Below are 15,366 nucleotides of genomic sequence, written 5' to 3' on the forward strand. Positions count from 1 at the left end.
CTCAGGAGATATTAGACATTGCAGTGCCTAATATTTCACCTTTGAGTGGTATCTACTTATTTTTTCCCCTGTTCTTTAAATCCCTTCTAACCGATCTTATGGTACTGCTTCCCTGAACAAAGCAAGAGAGAAACAATTACCTGGTAATTTTTCACATTCTCAAAGAAAGTCCTAAACACAATGAAAGTTCAAAATCCTAGCCAGCATTAACTGGGAACACTTTATACCTAATTAAGAATGGAATAAACTAACACTAAGTCTGTAGAAATGAATAAGCAAGGGTAACCAAGAACCTGCTGCTGGATATATCCAGTTTTTATCATGTGACAAAATTTAAATAAAATAACAAGTAATTTAGAGTTTTTGTGTTCCAAATCACACCTCAAGTGTGATCAGAGTGTTCCTCTCTCCACCTCCACAGACTGAATTAGTTCTTGAGTTCTGTGAGGTTTACCTGTATTAAAAGAATCTGTAGGGAGGAGCTATCTGCTAAAACTCAACCTGAGATAGAAAGAATAAAGAAGCAACCTACCATTTGCTGTAGATTAAACAGCTGGAGATAAAACAGCTGACAAAATTACAAGCTGATGTAGAAGTAATAATATCAATATGAAAAAAAAAGTTAAAAACCCAATAGCATACCCTGCACAAGCATACAGGTGTGCTGTGGCTGATGTTTTTCAGTGACACTGGCAACTTTGTGGTTTTGTCTTTAGAAATGTCAGCTGAGCACCCAGTCATGATCCAAAAGATAAAAGCAGTGGAACATCAGGAATTACAAAAGGCAGTGAGTGCAAAATGCTAGACAAATAGATGATAAGCATACAGTTTCTGTAGTGTTGTCTTTAAAATATCTCCAAGTTGCATTGGTCATAGTGCCAGAAAAACATCAAATGTATGTTTTTCAGAGTCTAGTAGCATCCATAGCCAGCACCTCATCTTTCACCTGATGGGTTTAAGGACAAAATTCACCTCATAGGCACTCTTTACTGAGCTGAAACTTTGTTGGTTGTGAAATCCATTTTCCCAGTTCCCAGGCACTTGGAAAAGAAACATACTGCCTATTTTCATTAATTTGATATGGGACTTAATCAACTCAAACTTTCATATGCTACTATTTTATAAAAAACAAGGCAAAACAAAATCCCAAACAAACAAAAAAATTAACTTCACACAGCTTCTTATTGGCATTATTGTAATTCATGGCTTGTGTTATCCACAGTGCCCAAACTTACAAGCACGAGGTATATATACCATCTGAGTTCCTATTGCAGCCCACAGAGTAAGTAGCTTCTGTTCAGAGGTGCATCACAACAACGACAGCTGGGGGTCAGTCTTTAAATCCCCAACATCACCTACTTAAACAATAAATCTTAATGAGGCCATTCATTTTTATATCAAACACACACAGATAAGCTTCCTGAACTGAGGTCAGCATGCTCAGAACTTGGAAGGATCAAGCCTAAGTTTTGGATTTACATTTGAAGGAATAGCTTCAGGAATATTCTTCTGACCTCCCGATCTAATCCTAGGAATATTTGTTATACCAGACAGTATATAATAAAGGTTTTCTTACAATTACTTTGGAATGTCCTGTACTCTCCATTTCCTGGTTTTGCCCTGCAGAAGTGATGCTCCCACCTTCCGTTTATTCCAAGAAAACTCTCTGCCATGCCATCACTCAAGGAGCACCTGCTGAGCTGATAAACAGATCGAATAGCAGGCTAATGATTTCAAAGCACCCGGGGAGGGTGGCCTGTAACACTGCCACATTCTCAGGCAAATGAACTGGAACAATTAAAAGGAAAATAAATGCATGTATTGAAAGACCAAATTGGAGACTTTCTTATCTGCTTCCTTCCATTTCAAAGCACAGTGAGTTAACTAGGCCTGACTCTTTGACAGCAGTCCATTTCAGTGGCACAGGTTTGTCTACCTAACAAGGCCCTTTTGTTTGCTACAGCTGTGAAACCTCAGTGCACTGTATTTTTCCAGTTTCCCAGGTTACCTTGGCACTAAACCATGCCAGTGACTGCAAAATACTTTTAACTGCAGATTTGAGGGAATATAATACCCAATACAAGTTGAATTATGGCTTTCAGTGAATTCCCCAGAGCAGCAAGAGCAATGCTTAAAATCAGCTGTGCTCAAGAGGCCTCTGAAAGTCCTGGGCATAACCGAGGTCTGCACTCTTTGCTCTGTCACAAACTGCATCACATTTTTCTTTTTCATTCCCTTCCCCTTTCTCAGGTTACTCTGTTGGGGTTGTCCAGTTCAGAAGACTGAGAGAAATCTCATTGCTCTCTGCAGTTCCCTGAGGAGGGGAAGTAGAGGGAGGTTCCAGGCTCTGTTCCTAGTACTGATGACAGGAGGGGAACAGCACATAGCTGCCCTGCAACACGGTCAGACTGCACACAGGGGAAAATGTTCTTTACTGTGAGGGCAGTCAAACACTGGAACAGGCTCCCCAGAGAGGTGGTTGATGCTCAATGCTTAAGAGGTATTTGAATAATACTAGCTTTTGGCTAGTGCTGAAGTGCAGTTGGACTTGATGATGTGTTAAAGTCCCTTCCCTTCCCTTCCCTTCCCTTCCCTTCCCTTCCCTTCCCTTCCCTTCCCTTCCCTCCCCTTCCCTTCCCTTCCCTTCCCTTCCCTTCCCTTCCCTTCCCTTCCCTTCCCTTCCCTTCCCTTCCCTTCCCTTCCCTTCCCTTCCCTTCCCTTCCCTTCCCTTCCCTTCCCTTCCCTTCCCTTCCCTTCCCTTCCCTTCCCTTCCCTTCCCTTCCCTTCCCTTCCCTTCCCTTCCCTTCCCTTCCCTTCCCTTCCCTTCCCTTCCCTTCCCTTCCCTTCCCTTCCCTTCCCTTCTTTCTCTTTTTCTCTTTCTCTTCCATTCCATTCCTTTTCAGCTCCATTAGTTGATGCATATAGGGGCTGTGACCAATCCTTCCAAAATAATTAAATGTAAGAAAGTAGTACATTTGAAGAAACTTTAAACTCTGGAGATAAACTCCTGCTCTATGCAAATAAATTATCTTTTGTTTTTGATTCTGTGAGGGACAGATGAAATTCCAAGCACATACACAGATAGTGTTAATAAGATACCCCAAGGCACAACAAAATATAAACTAACATAAATACTTTGAGAAAATGTAATTCCTGCTATTCTATGGCTTAAGAAGGTCCCAGATAGATGAAATGGCAGTGAATCCTTCTCACATGGGCTAAATGGGCAGGAAATTACCGGAGTTTTAGTGTATGGTATAGACCAATTGGTCTATAGCATGGAATACATATCAAGAAACTCCCTTTGTGCCCTATGCAGTAGGGAATAATAATCAGGGCTGGGGTTTGGGTTTTTTTTCCTTGTTTGTTTGGTTTGGTTAGTTGATTTGTTTTTTGGGCTTCCAGCAGCTATAATCAAATGGCTTAAGAAGCTCTTTCTTGGTTGTCTGCAGACAAACCTAAGGTCCTCTGCACTGGACCAAATATTCAGCTAAACTGAATACATTGTACTCAACCAAATATACACATAGTGTGACATATGCCCTGCAGCAAGGTCTTCCGAATGGGTTTACTCTTGAGATATTTAAGATAACTCAGAGCAGTGGCTCACTGATGCTTAACACCAAATCGATACTACATTCCTTATAGCATCTGATCTGACAGAAATAAAAGTTGAACAAAGACAACTACTGCTTAGTGTCGTTCAAGTAATAATTTGACTAGACATGAGAAGGTATGAGATTTAGCGGACATCAGTGTGGTGGGCAAAATACTTTCAAGTACCGTTTTTTACTGTCTATGTACAACTTACCTACTAGAGTGAATGCAACATAAGTGACAAATCCTGGTAATTTTTCCTTGTCCATGCTCCATGCAAAACTTAAAATATCATGATAGTACAGCATTTTTTTAATTAAGTTTTTTATTTGTATTTGTTGTTATTACTGCAGCACATGACATAAACTAAGTTCCCAGTATATTGACTACCTATAGTGTGTAGAATACCATACAGTCCTTACTTGAAAAGACTGACAGCTTAAGTTCATGAAAAACTCAGGCCCAATAAAGCTTCACATCTTGTCTACAGTCAACAAGAGAGATTGTGGCAGAAGCCATTGAAGAATTCGAGGGCAAAATCTAGCATCACTGGAGTCAGTTGCAAAACTCTCACTACCTTCAGCGAAACCAGGATTGAAACTGTATGCTTCTGCTTTGTACTCCTTTGCTCAGATGAATCAAATCTGGCATTTTGTCGTATTTCTACTCTTTGTACCTTTGCACCAAACACGTTTTTCCTGTAACTCCTGTTTATGAACTGATAATAATATGAGAATATAATTAGGATGTAACTTTGTGAAAATCTATTAATCTCTGTCCAGAAACTCACTAATTAAAATAAGAAATCTTTTACAAAGATATGTCCAAAATTTACATTGTGATGTTTTTTCACAATATATCCTGCTTTGAAATGCTACTTCAACACTTATTGTCCTTTATCCTGCAATTCTACTGGTGCATTTAATGAGACATTTCTTTCAGATGTAAGTTGCTTCTTTAAAATAAAGAGAGTTAATAAACCTGGAATAAAGGACAGTCCACGTAACAATGCTGGCAGGCCAAGGTAGATCCACCTGAAATAAAAGATGTGCTTTGTGAAATATGAGTATTCATGAAAAAATAGCTAAATTTGTCACCTACATCTTATTGTGATAATTGCCCAGATGCTCTAAAGCTGGTGCCCTGATCCTGGATCTCAAGGAAGATGAACCAATAGTAGAAAAAGGAATGTATCAGTGGCAGTGAAGTGGCTATTTACATCACTCAGTTTCAGGCAACTAATTTAACTAGATAAGTCAGCCACTGTTACCTAGCCACAGTCTCCTTGCAGCTTTCTCTGTAGGGAAAAAGAGAAAGAGACCTGAAAAGGGCAGCTTAGACAAGAGTAAAACTTCTGGATAGTCATGTGTTAGCCTTCTTTCAAAACCAACCTCTTTACATAGTATTATACAGAACCAGTCTGAGACATTAGTTGAACGATTCCTGCAGTGCTTCCTGAAGGACTAAAAAAGGTATGAAATGTAGTCGTTTAGATCAAATTCCAACTTGTGTAACTATATAACATCTAAATTTCCCCTAGAAGTTCAATTCAAGTACTATTTCAACAGGTTGGTTTTTTTCAGATATACAGTATAAAGAGACAAAAATATGCCTGACATTTTTTCCACGAGAGTTTACTGATTTTAGATCTTTTCATCAGAATTTAGCATTTAAAGGTGTGTTCTCCTGAAAGATTGTGAGTGAATGTAATTATGGTTCCAGAGAATTCCTGGCTAAAGGATATTCCAGCATCTGTGACAAAGGCTGCACTCAACAAATGAAGCCAGTACAAAGAAATGTGTTGTGTCAAATTTATAACATAGGAACAGTTTGTCTACTAGAAGTATAAGGAGAGCACACAATTGCACCTATGTGCATTTAATAATACAGCAAGGAGGAGAAAATAGTATGAAGTAGGAAATATACCTGTATTTGACTATGTCGTATATTCTACATGCTCCTTCTCCGCCACAAGACTTAGTACCCCATTTCATGCATGTGGTATCTATCAAAGCTCCAAAAAAAATGGGAGATGGAATTCCAGCTAGAAAGGATATTAGCAATGTTTTAGTGAATAGCACTTTTTTTTCTGATTAGCAAATGCACCAAAGATCCTACACTGTTTCTTATCTACTCCATCTGCCCTGTCATCTTCCAGTAAGAGCCATGTTTTCTTATTCACCTATCTTGAACAAAAGATTGTATTTCCTGTTGCATGTTATCGAATGTATTCATTAAAATATGGACTGTGACTAAGAACAAAACTCAGTATTTACTCTCATCAGTGACCATACTGCTGTGTTCAATGAACACTTGGTAAGAGCAAAAAAATGTAGATGACTCTCAGATGAGTGCCAGATCTAGACAGCCTATTCCACAGTATATGAAGGCTGCTCTGAAAATAATACCTCCTGTTTTATTCTGTTGGCCCACAAGGCTAGAGCTGGATGCTGGTGGTATGGCAGTAGAGGCTGAACCTTCCCACCAGTATCCCCTTAGATTTTATTGCTATGTGACAGATGGCGGCAGAGGGGCAATCTGACAAAATGGTGTCTGACATGGAATTGCATGAAACAACGGTGTGTCACTGAATTCTTCCAAGGAAAAAAATGACACCCACTGACATCCACTGACTCCTGCTGAACATTTATAGAGAGCAGAGTGGATGTGAGCACAGTGAGGTGGTGATCAGTACATTTCAGCAATGGTGACAGATGTGAAATGCAAAAGACAAGTCGTGTTCCAAATGGCCACGCAGATGTTTACAAGCGTGGTGTGCAAGGGTCTCGTTCATCGCTGGTGAAAACGCATAGTTAACAGTGATGACTGTGTTGAAAAACAGTGCTCTGTATTCGAGAATTTGCTCTATCAGTGTTACTGCATTCTTTGGATCTGTTGTAGTTTCCATGGAAATACATAGGAGGCATTACTTTTGGAACTATCCATGTAAATAAATGACTGTTCTCATTTCCAGTGTTGCCTAGATCCATAAAAAAGGAAAAAACATTTTCTGTTCAAAGGCATTATACTGAAGTATACTCCTGTGTCATGCTCTTATGGGTCCTGGTGTGATCCATATAGCTGCTGCAGACTAACCATGCTTCTGAAGTGTGTTAGAGCTTTTCTTACCAAATACTCTTGCAGCTAGTTCATGGACACCCACTCCAAATGACTTTTCTTCAGGCTTTAGAGACCTGTATTGTGATTATATTGTAAATAGATTAACAGAGGTGACCTTAAAAATATAAATACTTTTCCATTTTTTTCTTTTCAATCAAAATCTTCATCACATTAGGTCCAAACCATTCCTATTAGACGAGTGTTTGAAAGAGTTCATTATCTTCATTAGATGAAATTCCTAAACTAGGACTGCCAAATCACAAAACGAAAAGCCATTTTCCCAGTATTATTCACTTGGACAGAAGCCAGCATGAAGTCCAAGAATGTACAGTGGCTTTATCAACATCATGTTGATGTAATCAATACAGAAATTGGTATTACACACCCCTATATTCATTCAGGGTAAAGCTGATAGCCAAAGCAACCAAATCTAGCACAACACCAAACCTTAATAAAGCACAGAAATGACATAATAGTTTTTCTTTTCTTCCTCCCTCAGTGCACAAACCAAAAACTTTTATTTCCTGGGGTATCTGACTAAGAGTAAAAAGTCCTGTAGTTTTTCTAAGGTATGGACATTATACTGTACCTTATTAAGACCATGAACCCAGGCATTGCTGCTAAGGAAAAAATGAAGCTGCCAACTAATTGCAGTATTAAAAAATATTGAAGCATCTTGTCACAGTTTTTTCCTTTGTCACATTGGCCCAGAACTGCAGAGGCATTTTGAAATGGAAATTCTGAGGCTGCAACACAGGTGCAATTTTCAAATACCTGCCAAAAGAGTATTTTAATCACACAGACTTGTCAGAACTCACACACTGAGAATGACATTCATGCATTTGGCACCTAGCTCACTCTTCCTGCTCCTGAGTATTTTGCACACATGCAGCACTGTACTGTGGCCTCTTAACCAGTCTGCCAGGCACAGGTCCAACTTGTGCTGTGTGGGGTTAGAGGCAGGGAGGGAGCTGTGTTGTTTTTACATAGCTGGCACTACACTTCCTCAAGAATGCCACGATCAAATGAGCTGTTACATTCCCAGCACTGCCTGCTTACATGGTTCTTCCAGCACCATTAGATTTGATTCTCTTTTTCACAACCAATATTTGTGGGGTTTTTTGTGTTTTTTTGTTTTTTTTTTAATTTATAGGAGAAAAATAGAATTAAATCCATGCTATAGACTTTCATTTTGAACAAAATGTTCTTGTGCACTCAAGATTCCAATTTGCCATACTTTGAAAACAATTTCTCACACTATTTTAAGTTTTTTAATTTCCTTTTAGTTGAAAAAAAAAAAAAAAAAGAAAAAAAGAAAAAAAAGACTCTTCTTCACTATATTCTTTAATTTACATTTAATATAATTTTCATATTCTATTTGGAATTTCTGATTCTATCCAATGAATTTGTCCAACTCTACTTATTACCTTAATCCAAGTAAAAGTACATCCCCTTATACTGATATGGCTATTTCTCACCTACTGTGTTTCATAGCTACACCATAATAGAACTGATGCTTTACCACACTTTTTCCAGTTCCTGTTGAGGCCTTACACCCAGCCAGACAAGATGACACATAAGTGATTCCATTGTTCGCACAAACTGGGTCCCACACTTTAAGTGTGCAATTACAATCTCTGTTGCAGTCAGCAAGTAGAGTATTTTCTGCATATGACAATTGATCTATTCTGAAATACATTTAGAAGATGAGGAAATATTTTAGTAGTGAAATAACTATAGTAACTCTTTGAAGTTTTGTTCTATTCTATTATTATTCTATTCTAGCTTGAAGGTTGAACCAACATACACAATCCTACATGCTTCTGTCCTGGACTCGGAATGCAGAATTATGCCTTTCTGTCTTTCTACTGGCTGTTATTTCATATTACTCACAGTATATCATATTACATTATGTTATGCTATCTATTAATAGGTGGGTATGCATAAGCTACAGATTTTTTCTCATCTGTGACATGTATGTTCTTGATTGTCTCTAAATATTAAATAAAAGTGCATGTTCATTTTCCAGACACATGGCTCACCCATAATGATTAATAGCAGGCTTCAAATCAAGAAACTGCAGGTAAGATACCCTCTTACAATTCCTTAGAAATAAAAGTTCTGTTGAATTAAAGGAAGATATTGTTTCCCTCTGTAATTCTGAAACTGCATTGATGTATATTTGATTTGACACATATATTTAACCTGCTGTTACTTTGCTTGAATGTATAATTAAATTAGCCAAAGAATTAATTTGAATGTGCTGCTGTATGAGAGTGGAAACTAAAATGTACCTGGCTCTGTTTCTCAAAACTGTGGAGTTCCTGGTTAATTCCTGGCAAGAAAAATCCAGGTTGCACCTTAAAGAACGTACCCTTCATAGGAGACCGTTAGGCCGGCAACTGGTGAAGTGTCACAGATAGTCCAAAAGGCAGTAAAGTACAGAAGGTAATCCAGAAAAGTTACCCAACATGCTATATGTGCAGCCTGGTAGGTATTTATCTTGAATTTCTTCATAAATAAGCCTCCAAAAAAGTACCCAAGGCATATAATTGGTATGTTGTAAACACCTATTTTAAAAATTAAAATGTCCATGTTAAAATAAAGAAGGACAACATCAAAGCTACTTGTAAAGGGTGACTGTTTTGCAATGACTCATATAGCTCCTGTGACTGAGTAGTTTAACTAAAGTTGGACATGATGCTCTACTAGTTCTCTTGCACACCCAAAACGTCTGTGGAAGTCAACAGCAGCTGTGAACTGCTAGGAGAGCTGGAGGGTAGAACTAAAATGATTCAGTGGAAAATTGCTGTCTGCAGTTGCAATGTAATTCCAGCACACATACAAAACAGGGTTTTGGTACAGCCTTCCTAATTGTGAGAGAAACCCAGTGGGAACAGGCCTTGAAGCACACTGAGCATCATGGATAGAAGGAACACAGATTAAATTTCGGTACGGGTTTGTTGAATGTGCTCTCATTCTTCTCAGCTGTTAGATACCTTAATGAGGAAAATAGTGACTGAAGGACATTTAGGAACTAGTTTAACATCATCACCATATGGTTTTGTTGGCATTGCTCAAGGCAGTGTTGGTTCTCTAACAATCTTTGACTGTCAGTGAGCATGGAGGATGCGAGGAAAGGGGAAGACTATTGAATGTGACAAAGGATTCTCTCAAAGAACTATATACGTAGATACAGAAAGGAGCTTGTCTTTAAAAAAAATCCAACAATGTAATGTCAGCGCAAAAAAGAAAGGATGATATTTACATGCCTTTGAATGAACAATTTCAAAACACTGGCAACAGAGAATTATAGTAATACTTATACAGTCTGGGACATTGTGTTTTCCTGGGATTAAAGAAATTATGTGGCTGCTGTGGAGATAAGCACTAAGTTAAGGAACAGAAGTATGGCTAGATGTATTTTAAGATTTTCCTTCTGTGGTGATGCAATAAATTCTAATCTAATTAAGCCAGAGCAGTTAAACAAGAGAACACTGAGAATTTAAGAATTGAAAAAGAGGAGCTGTAAGAAGGCTCTGACACTTTCAGGGTATTTGCTTTGTGCCACAACCACTTGCCATTACTGTTTCCAAATGTACACAGCCTTCTTGTCCCTGCTCATAGAAAAAAGACATGCTCATAAAGAGACATAAAAAAACATTTGGTCAGTGCTTTCTTCCCATGGAGTTCTGCGTGTGAAAGAGGATTTGTTGGTTTCAGAAGACTCAAGAACATTTGAAGAGTAGAGATGACGGGAAGTATTGAATTGGCAATTTTAACTACACGTACACTCAACCCATCTGTGTCTTAAGAGTGTTAAAAGCATTGTTTCCATGAACATGAAATATACCCTCTACTTTAAAGAATTAGTTTTAAACAAAGATGATATAAGCATTGATCTCTCACACATTCTTAATGTGAACTAAAATAACCTCTCTGAAATCAGTGGTTCAAGTTTTACATCAGCTGAACTTTTGTAGAATCATAGAATCACAAGGTTGGAAAGGACCCACAAGATCATCTAGTCCAGCCATCCTCTTATCACCATTACTACCACTAAGCTACTAAACTATATCTCGTAGCTCCTCATCCAGCCTCTTGAACAACAGAATCATAGAATCACAAGGTTGGAGAAGACCTACAAGATCATCTTTCTGACACAATTCAACTGACGAAAAGGGGATTATTAAATTTTTGACAGAAAAACAGAAGATTCTTAACAGAAAATGCATGGCTATTTAGAAATTTTTTTAGTGTGGAATTTGTCATTTATAGAAGCATTTTCCCTTATGTGTATGTGTGCATACGTACATTAATATACATTCACGTGTGTATATATATACAGGGAGTTTTAACAGAGGTATGGTAGAACAGAATGAAGCAACTTTACCAATTAAAAAGATGGCATCTGATGCAGATTTTCCAAATTGCTGTTCCAGATATTTAGGCATGAAGGATATCATGCCAAGGAAGGCGCTGAACTGTAGCACACTTATAACTATAAATAACATATAAACTGGGTTGCGAAGTAAAGCCTTGAGGAACGGGAAGAAATCTGAAATGAAATAATGTAATGAGTTAGCATGATCCTTTATGAAATGAATCATACGTTGTTCAGTGTTGCTAAGAGGAAAAAGAGAGGATGGTGGTTCTTAAGTGGATCAGGATAATTCTTGTGCTTTGCAGACACCATATTTCAAAGATTTATTGGTTATTTCAGGCTACCCTGACATGTTTCTTCTACACAGAGACAGCCTCTCACACACTTATCCTCGGTAAGGCTACTGCTTATGCAAATCATAGTGATAATTTGATCATGAAAATTTCAGGAGACTTTTAGCTTTTCAGTGTCTGAACTTTGCACTTGCGGACTGACAGCAGCAGCTACTCCACTATCTTTCCTACTACTTACCTTAGCCCATGCCCTAAAGCGTTCACAAAAATCCTTTTTCTGCAACTGCCAGGCAAAGGGAGTACAAAGAGGAAGGGGTGCAAACACACTAGGCACTTATGATTACATGCACCAGACATGCGATTACAGAATCAGAATGGCCAGGGTTGGAAGGGACCTCAAGGATCATGAATCTCCAACCCCCTGCCACATGCAGGGCCACCAACCTCCCCATTTAATACTAGACCAGGCTGCCCAGGGCCCCATCCAACCTGGCCTTGAACACCTCCAGGGACGGGGCATCCACCTCTCTGGGCAGCCTGTTCCAGTACCTCACCACTCTCTCGGTAAAGAACTTCCCCCTGACACAACCTAAATCTCCCCTCCCTCAACTTAAAACCATTCCCCTTGTCCTGCCGTTATCAACCCTTTCAAAGAGTTGATTCCCCTCCTGTTTGTGGGTTCCCTTTAGGTATTGAAGGGCTGCAATGAGGTCACCCCGCAGCCTTCTTTTCTCCAGGCTGAACAAGCCCAGCTCCCTTCATAGGGTCTTCATAGGGGAGGTGCTCCATTCCCCTGATCATCTTTGTGGCTCTCCTCTGGACCCTCTCCAACAGCTCTCTGTCTTTCTCGTACTGAGGGCTCCAGACCTGGACACAGTACTCCAGCTGGGGCCTCACAAGAGCAGAGCAGAGGGGGACAATCACCTCCCTGTTCCTGCTGGCCACCCCTCTTTTGATGGAGCCCAGGATACCATTTGCCTTCCGAGCCACAAGAGCACACTGCTGGCTCATGTTAAGTTTTTCATCCATCATGACCCCCAGGTTCTTCTCCACAGTGCTGCTCTCAAGGATCGCTCGGTTATGACAACTATTAGCAATGTGGTAGAAAAGGCCTGAAAAGGGAAGTGCTTTCAGTCATTCCCATCAAATGCTCAAAGTCTGCATTTTCCAGTCTTCAGCTAAGTAAAACAATGAGAAACTAATTTATACTTGTAATGTTTTGTAATGTCTTTTCTATGTGCAATGTCTATTAATTATTGAAACAATAAAAGAAATTTAAAAAAAACAAAAAACAAAAAAAGAAATAAAAACAATAAAAGAAATAAAGAAAATACAAAAAACAACAATAAAAATCATCATTTTATAATGTTCTCTATTATCTAATGTGCTGAGCTGACATCAGGAAACTACAGGAAAACGTGAACTTGTGTACAACAGTGATAGTTCATCTATGCACTTATATTTCCAACTAACACAAAAATACTAGATTTTTAAAAGCAGCTTCCTGCAGGTATATAGTTTCTCAGGCCTGCAGATCTGAAAAACCACAGATGTGAACACTGCTAACAGTAACATGAATAAATGTAAATGAAATAGATTTTTGCTTAACAGTCATTCAATGTTTATGAGACTTTTAAGCATCTGTCTATTCCCTTTGTGGCATTAAGTTGGACTCAAGAAATGCACCAGCCTTGTGCTGCTTTCCAGCTTTTCTACCCAGTGAATGTGAGGTACAAGCATCTAACATCTGCTACTTGTCCAAAGTTGCACTCACCGAGGTGTAGTATTCTTAACTAGATTTCAGTGCATTAATCCCAGCAGGAAGAAAAGCTACAAATCCATATACATCTGAAGTGTCGCAGGGAGAAAGGGGTGAATTCTGATCCTGAATCTATGAAACCTTCTGCCTCTGTGAAGAGACATTCTAAATTCTAGCTCAAATTCTTTGTACTACAGAGAGTAGAAAATCATAGTATGCATTTTGTACCTTGGACATATTTGTTTTTTTAAAAATGCATATTGTTCACACCTTAAGGACAAAACTAAGACAAAAATAAAAGATGGTATAACTTGCCTTTAGCAATTTCATACATGGTCTGTTTGGTTTCCTTTTGCTCATTTTCTTCCAATAGTACTCCTTCTTTTTTATGTGTCTCAGACTCATTTGTTTCCCCTTCCTTCACAAGTGACCTGGGCAAAAACCAAAAAGGTAGTCCTGCAAGAAGATTCACTAATCCACAAATCAAAATGCCCAGCCACCATGCTCCAACCCAGCGGACATCAGTAGGTGTTATAGTTAGCTCCCCTAAAAAGGAAACAAACAAACAAAAAAAGCAATGGCATCTCAATTAGTTTATAAATAATTTTTCTTTCATTCTTTGTTTTTCTGATCACCTCTGATGTATTTTATTAAAAGCACTTTAAACATTTAAACTGAAACTGACAAAAGAGAACAATTCTCCAATCTTCTACTTATTCATCTAGCAAATTTCATCATTTCAGCCGTTTGTGCTAAATTCATTTTAGCCTTTTCCTATCTTAACCCAGATGATGCAATCATTCATCAAATAATTTATATTCAGATTCATTCATGTGTGTGTGAACTCAGGGCTTTTATTGGATTGAATATCACATTGGCTTTTTTCATTCTAAAATACCAGCAAATTAAAATGAATATACTTCATATTTGAAGTTAATTCAGAACTTCATATTGCTGGTTGATAGACCATTATGCCTACTGATTTACATAAAAGATTTTATATATTCAGTGTAAGATTTTACATATTAATCCATCACCTGCATCTACAGATTCCAGATCAACAAACAGTTTTGCACAGAATGATGCCAACAAGAAACCAAGAAAGGGGCCAATTACTGTTGCAGTATGTAGACAACCTAGAATATGAAAAGAGAAAACATGCAAAATCAAAACACAGACATAAATACTTTCCTGAAGTAATTCTAGATGCTTAGGATAGCTGTACTGGATAAACATTTAGAGCAAAAAATGACATTATTTCAACAAATAGTTAAATTACAAGTTCTACACTACTACTGCTTCAATTCAATTTAATTCAAACTGCACTGTTTAAATGCAGTAATGTCTTTCTTCTCTCTTCTTCACTTTTGTTTACTTTCATGTTTGTTTGGGGGAGGGCAATTAGCATGATAGGATAGGTTTACCCTGGTAGAAAGGTGAATTCTCTGTTTTGGCAAAATCTTCCAAATACGAAATGCCTAAAGGCATGATGGGAGTTTCACCCATTCCTCGTATTAAGTTTCCAACCATCACAAATATCCACAGCAATGACCCAGACTCCTTCTCACACTCTGTGAATAGAAAAGAAACCAGAATTAATGCTTTGATTCTACCAGTTACGTTCTAGAGATGTAGACAACAGCTAACTGACAGTTTAAACTGTGATTAGTAGATCAGTCCTCTAAGAGATGGATATAAATAGTTGCTATACTCAAAAGGCTCCAGAATAAAAAGAAGCTATTGCGCTTCCTGGAGTAGAGTTCAAATCCCTTCTGTCTCCATGCCACATCTTGTCTAAACACCTGTCAGTCCAATCACTGCATAAACTAGGACTCTTCCTGTACTCGTCTCCCTCATCAAAGCTACCATTTCTCTGACAGATGTAAGAAAAATACCCCTGAACAACAGTGATATAGGGATAAATTTATCTTGTCTTACAGATGAAGGTCTTTCCAACATCCTTTTCTGTTTCAAGATCAGTGCTAACTTGTCTTAAGGTGAGGCAGGTCTCCAAAAATTTAATGCAATGCAAGCAAATCTTGGAATGGCAAAAATAATTTACATTTGCTAGGTACAACTGCTATTTTTATCTTACACTAATATTATGCCATATGTTTCATATCAAATTAAACAGCAACATGGACACTTATACCTACATTTTTCATTTAGAAAAAAGCTATTTTTAAAAGGTTTTCTTGCCAGTTCATAGCATG

General features: G+C 38.2%; 1 protein-coding gene across 4 annotated transcripts in view; it reads right to left on the reverse strand.

Annotated features, from left to right (window-relative positions):
• Positions 1-3,907: 3,907 nt before the first annotated feature.
• SLCO1A2 (solute carrier organic anion transporter family member 1A2) overlaps positions 3,908-15,366 on the reverse strand; it is a 51,079-nt gene continuing 39,620 nt past the window's right edge. For all 4 annotated transcript variants that reach the window (XM_048962222.1, XM_048962201.1, XM_048962211.1 and 1 more), the window contains 10 exons: positions 14,578-14,724; positions 14,191-14,289; positions 13,469-13,699; positions 11,111-11,275; positions 9,092-9,287; positions 8,240-8,405; positions 7,307-7,491; positions 6,727-6,791; positions 5,524-5,641; positions 3,908-4,631 (listed from right to left, as the gene is read on the reverse strand). In XM_048962222.1, the coding sequence (XP_048818179.1) occupies positions 4,484-4,631; positions 5,524-5,641; positions 6,727-6,791; positions 7,307-7,491; positions 8,240-8,405; positions 9,092-9,287; positions 11,111-11,275; positions 13,469-13,699; positions 14,191-14,289; positions 14,578-14,724 (1,520 nt within the window). In that variant the 3' untranslated portion in view covers positions 3,908-4,483. The remainder of the gene's footprint in view (positions 4,632-5,523; positions 5,642-6,726; positions 6,792-7,306; positions 7,492-8,239; positions 8,406-9,091; positions 9,288-11,110; positions 11,276-13,468; positions 13,700-14,190; positions 14,290-14,577; positions 14,725-15,366) is intronic.

Source organism: Lagopus muta, chromosome 1, assembly GCF_023343835.1.
Source record: "Lagopus muta isolate bLagMut1 chromosome 1, bLagMut1 primary, whole genome shotgun sequence".
Taxonomy (NCBI): domain Eukaryota; kingdom Metazoa; phylum Chordata; class Aves; order Galliformes; family Phasianidae; genus Lagopus; species Lagopus muta.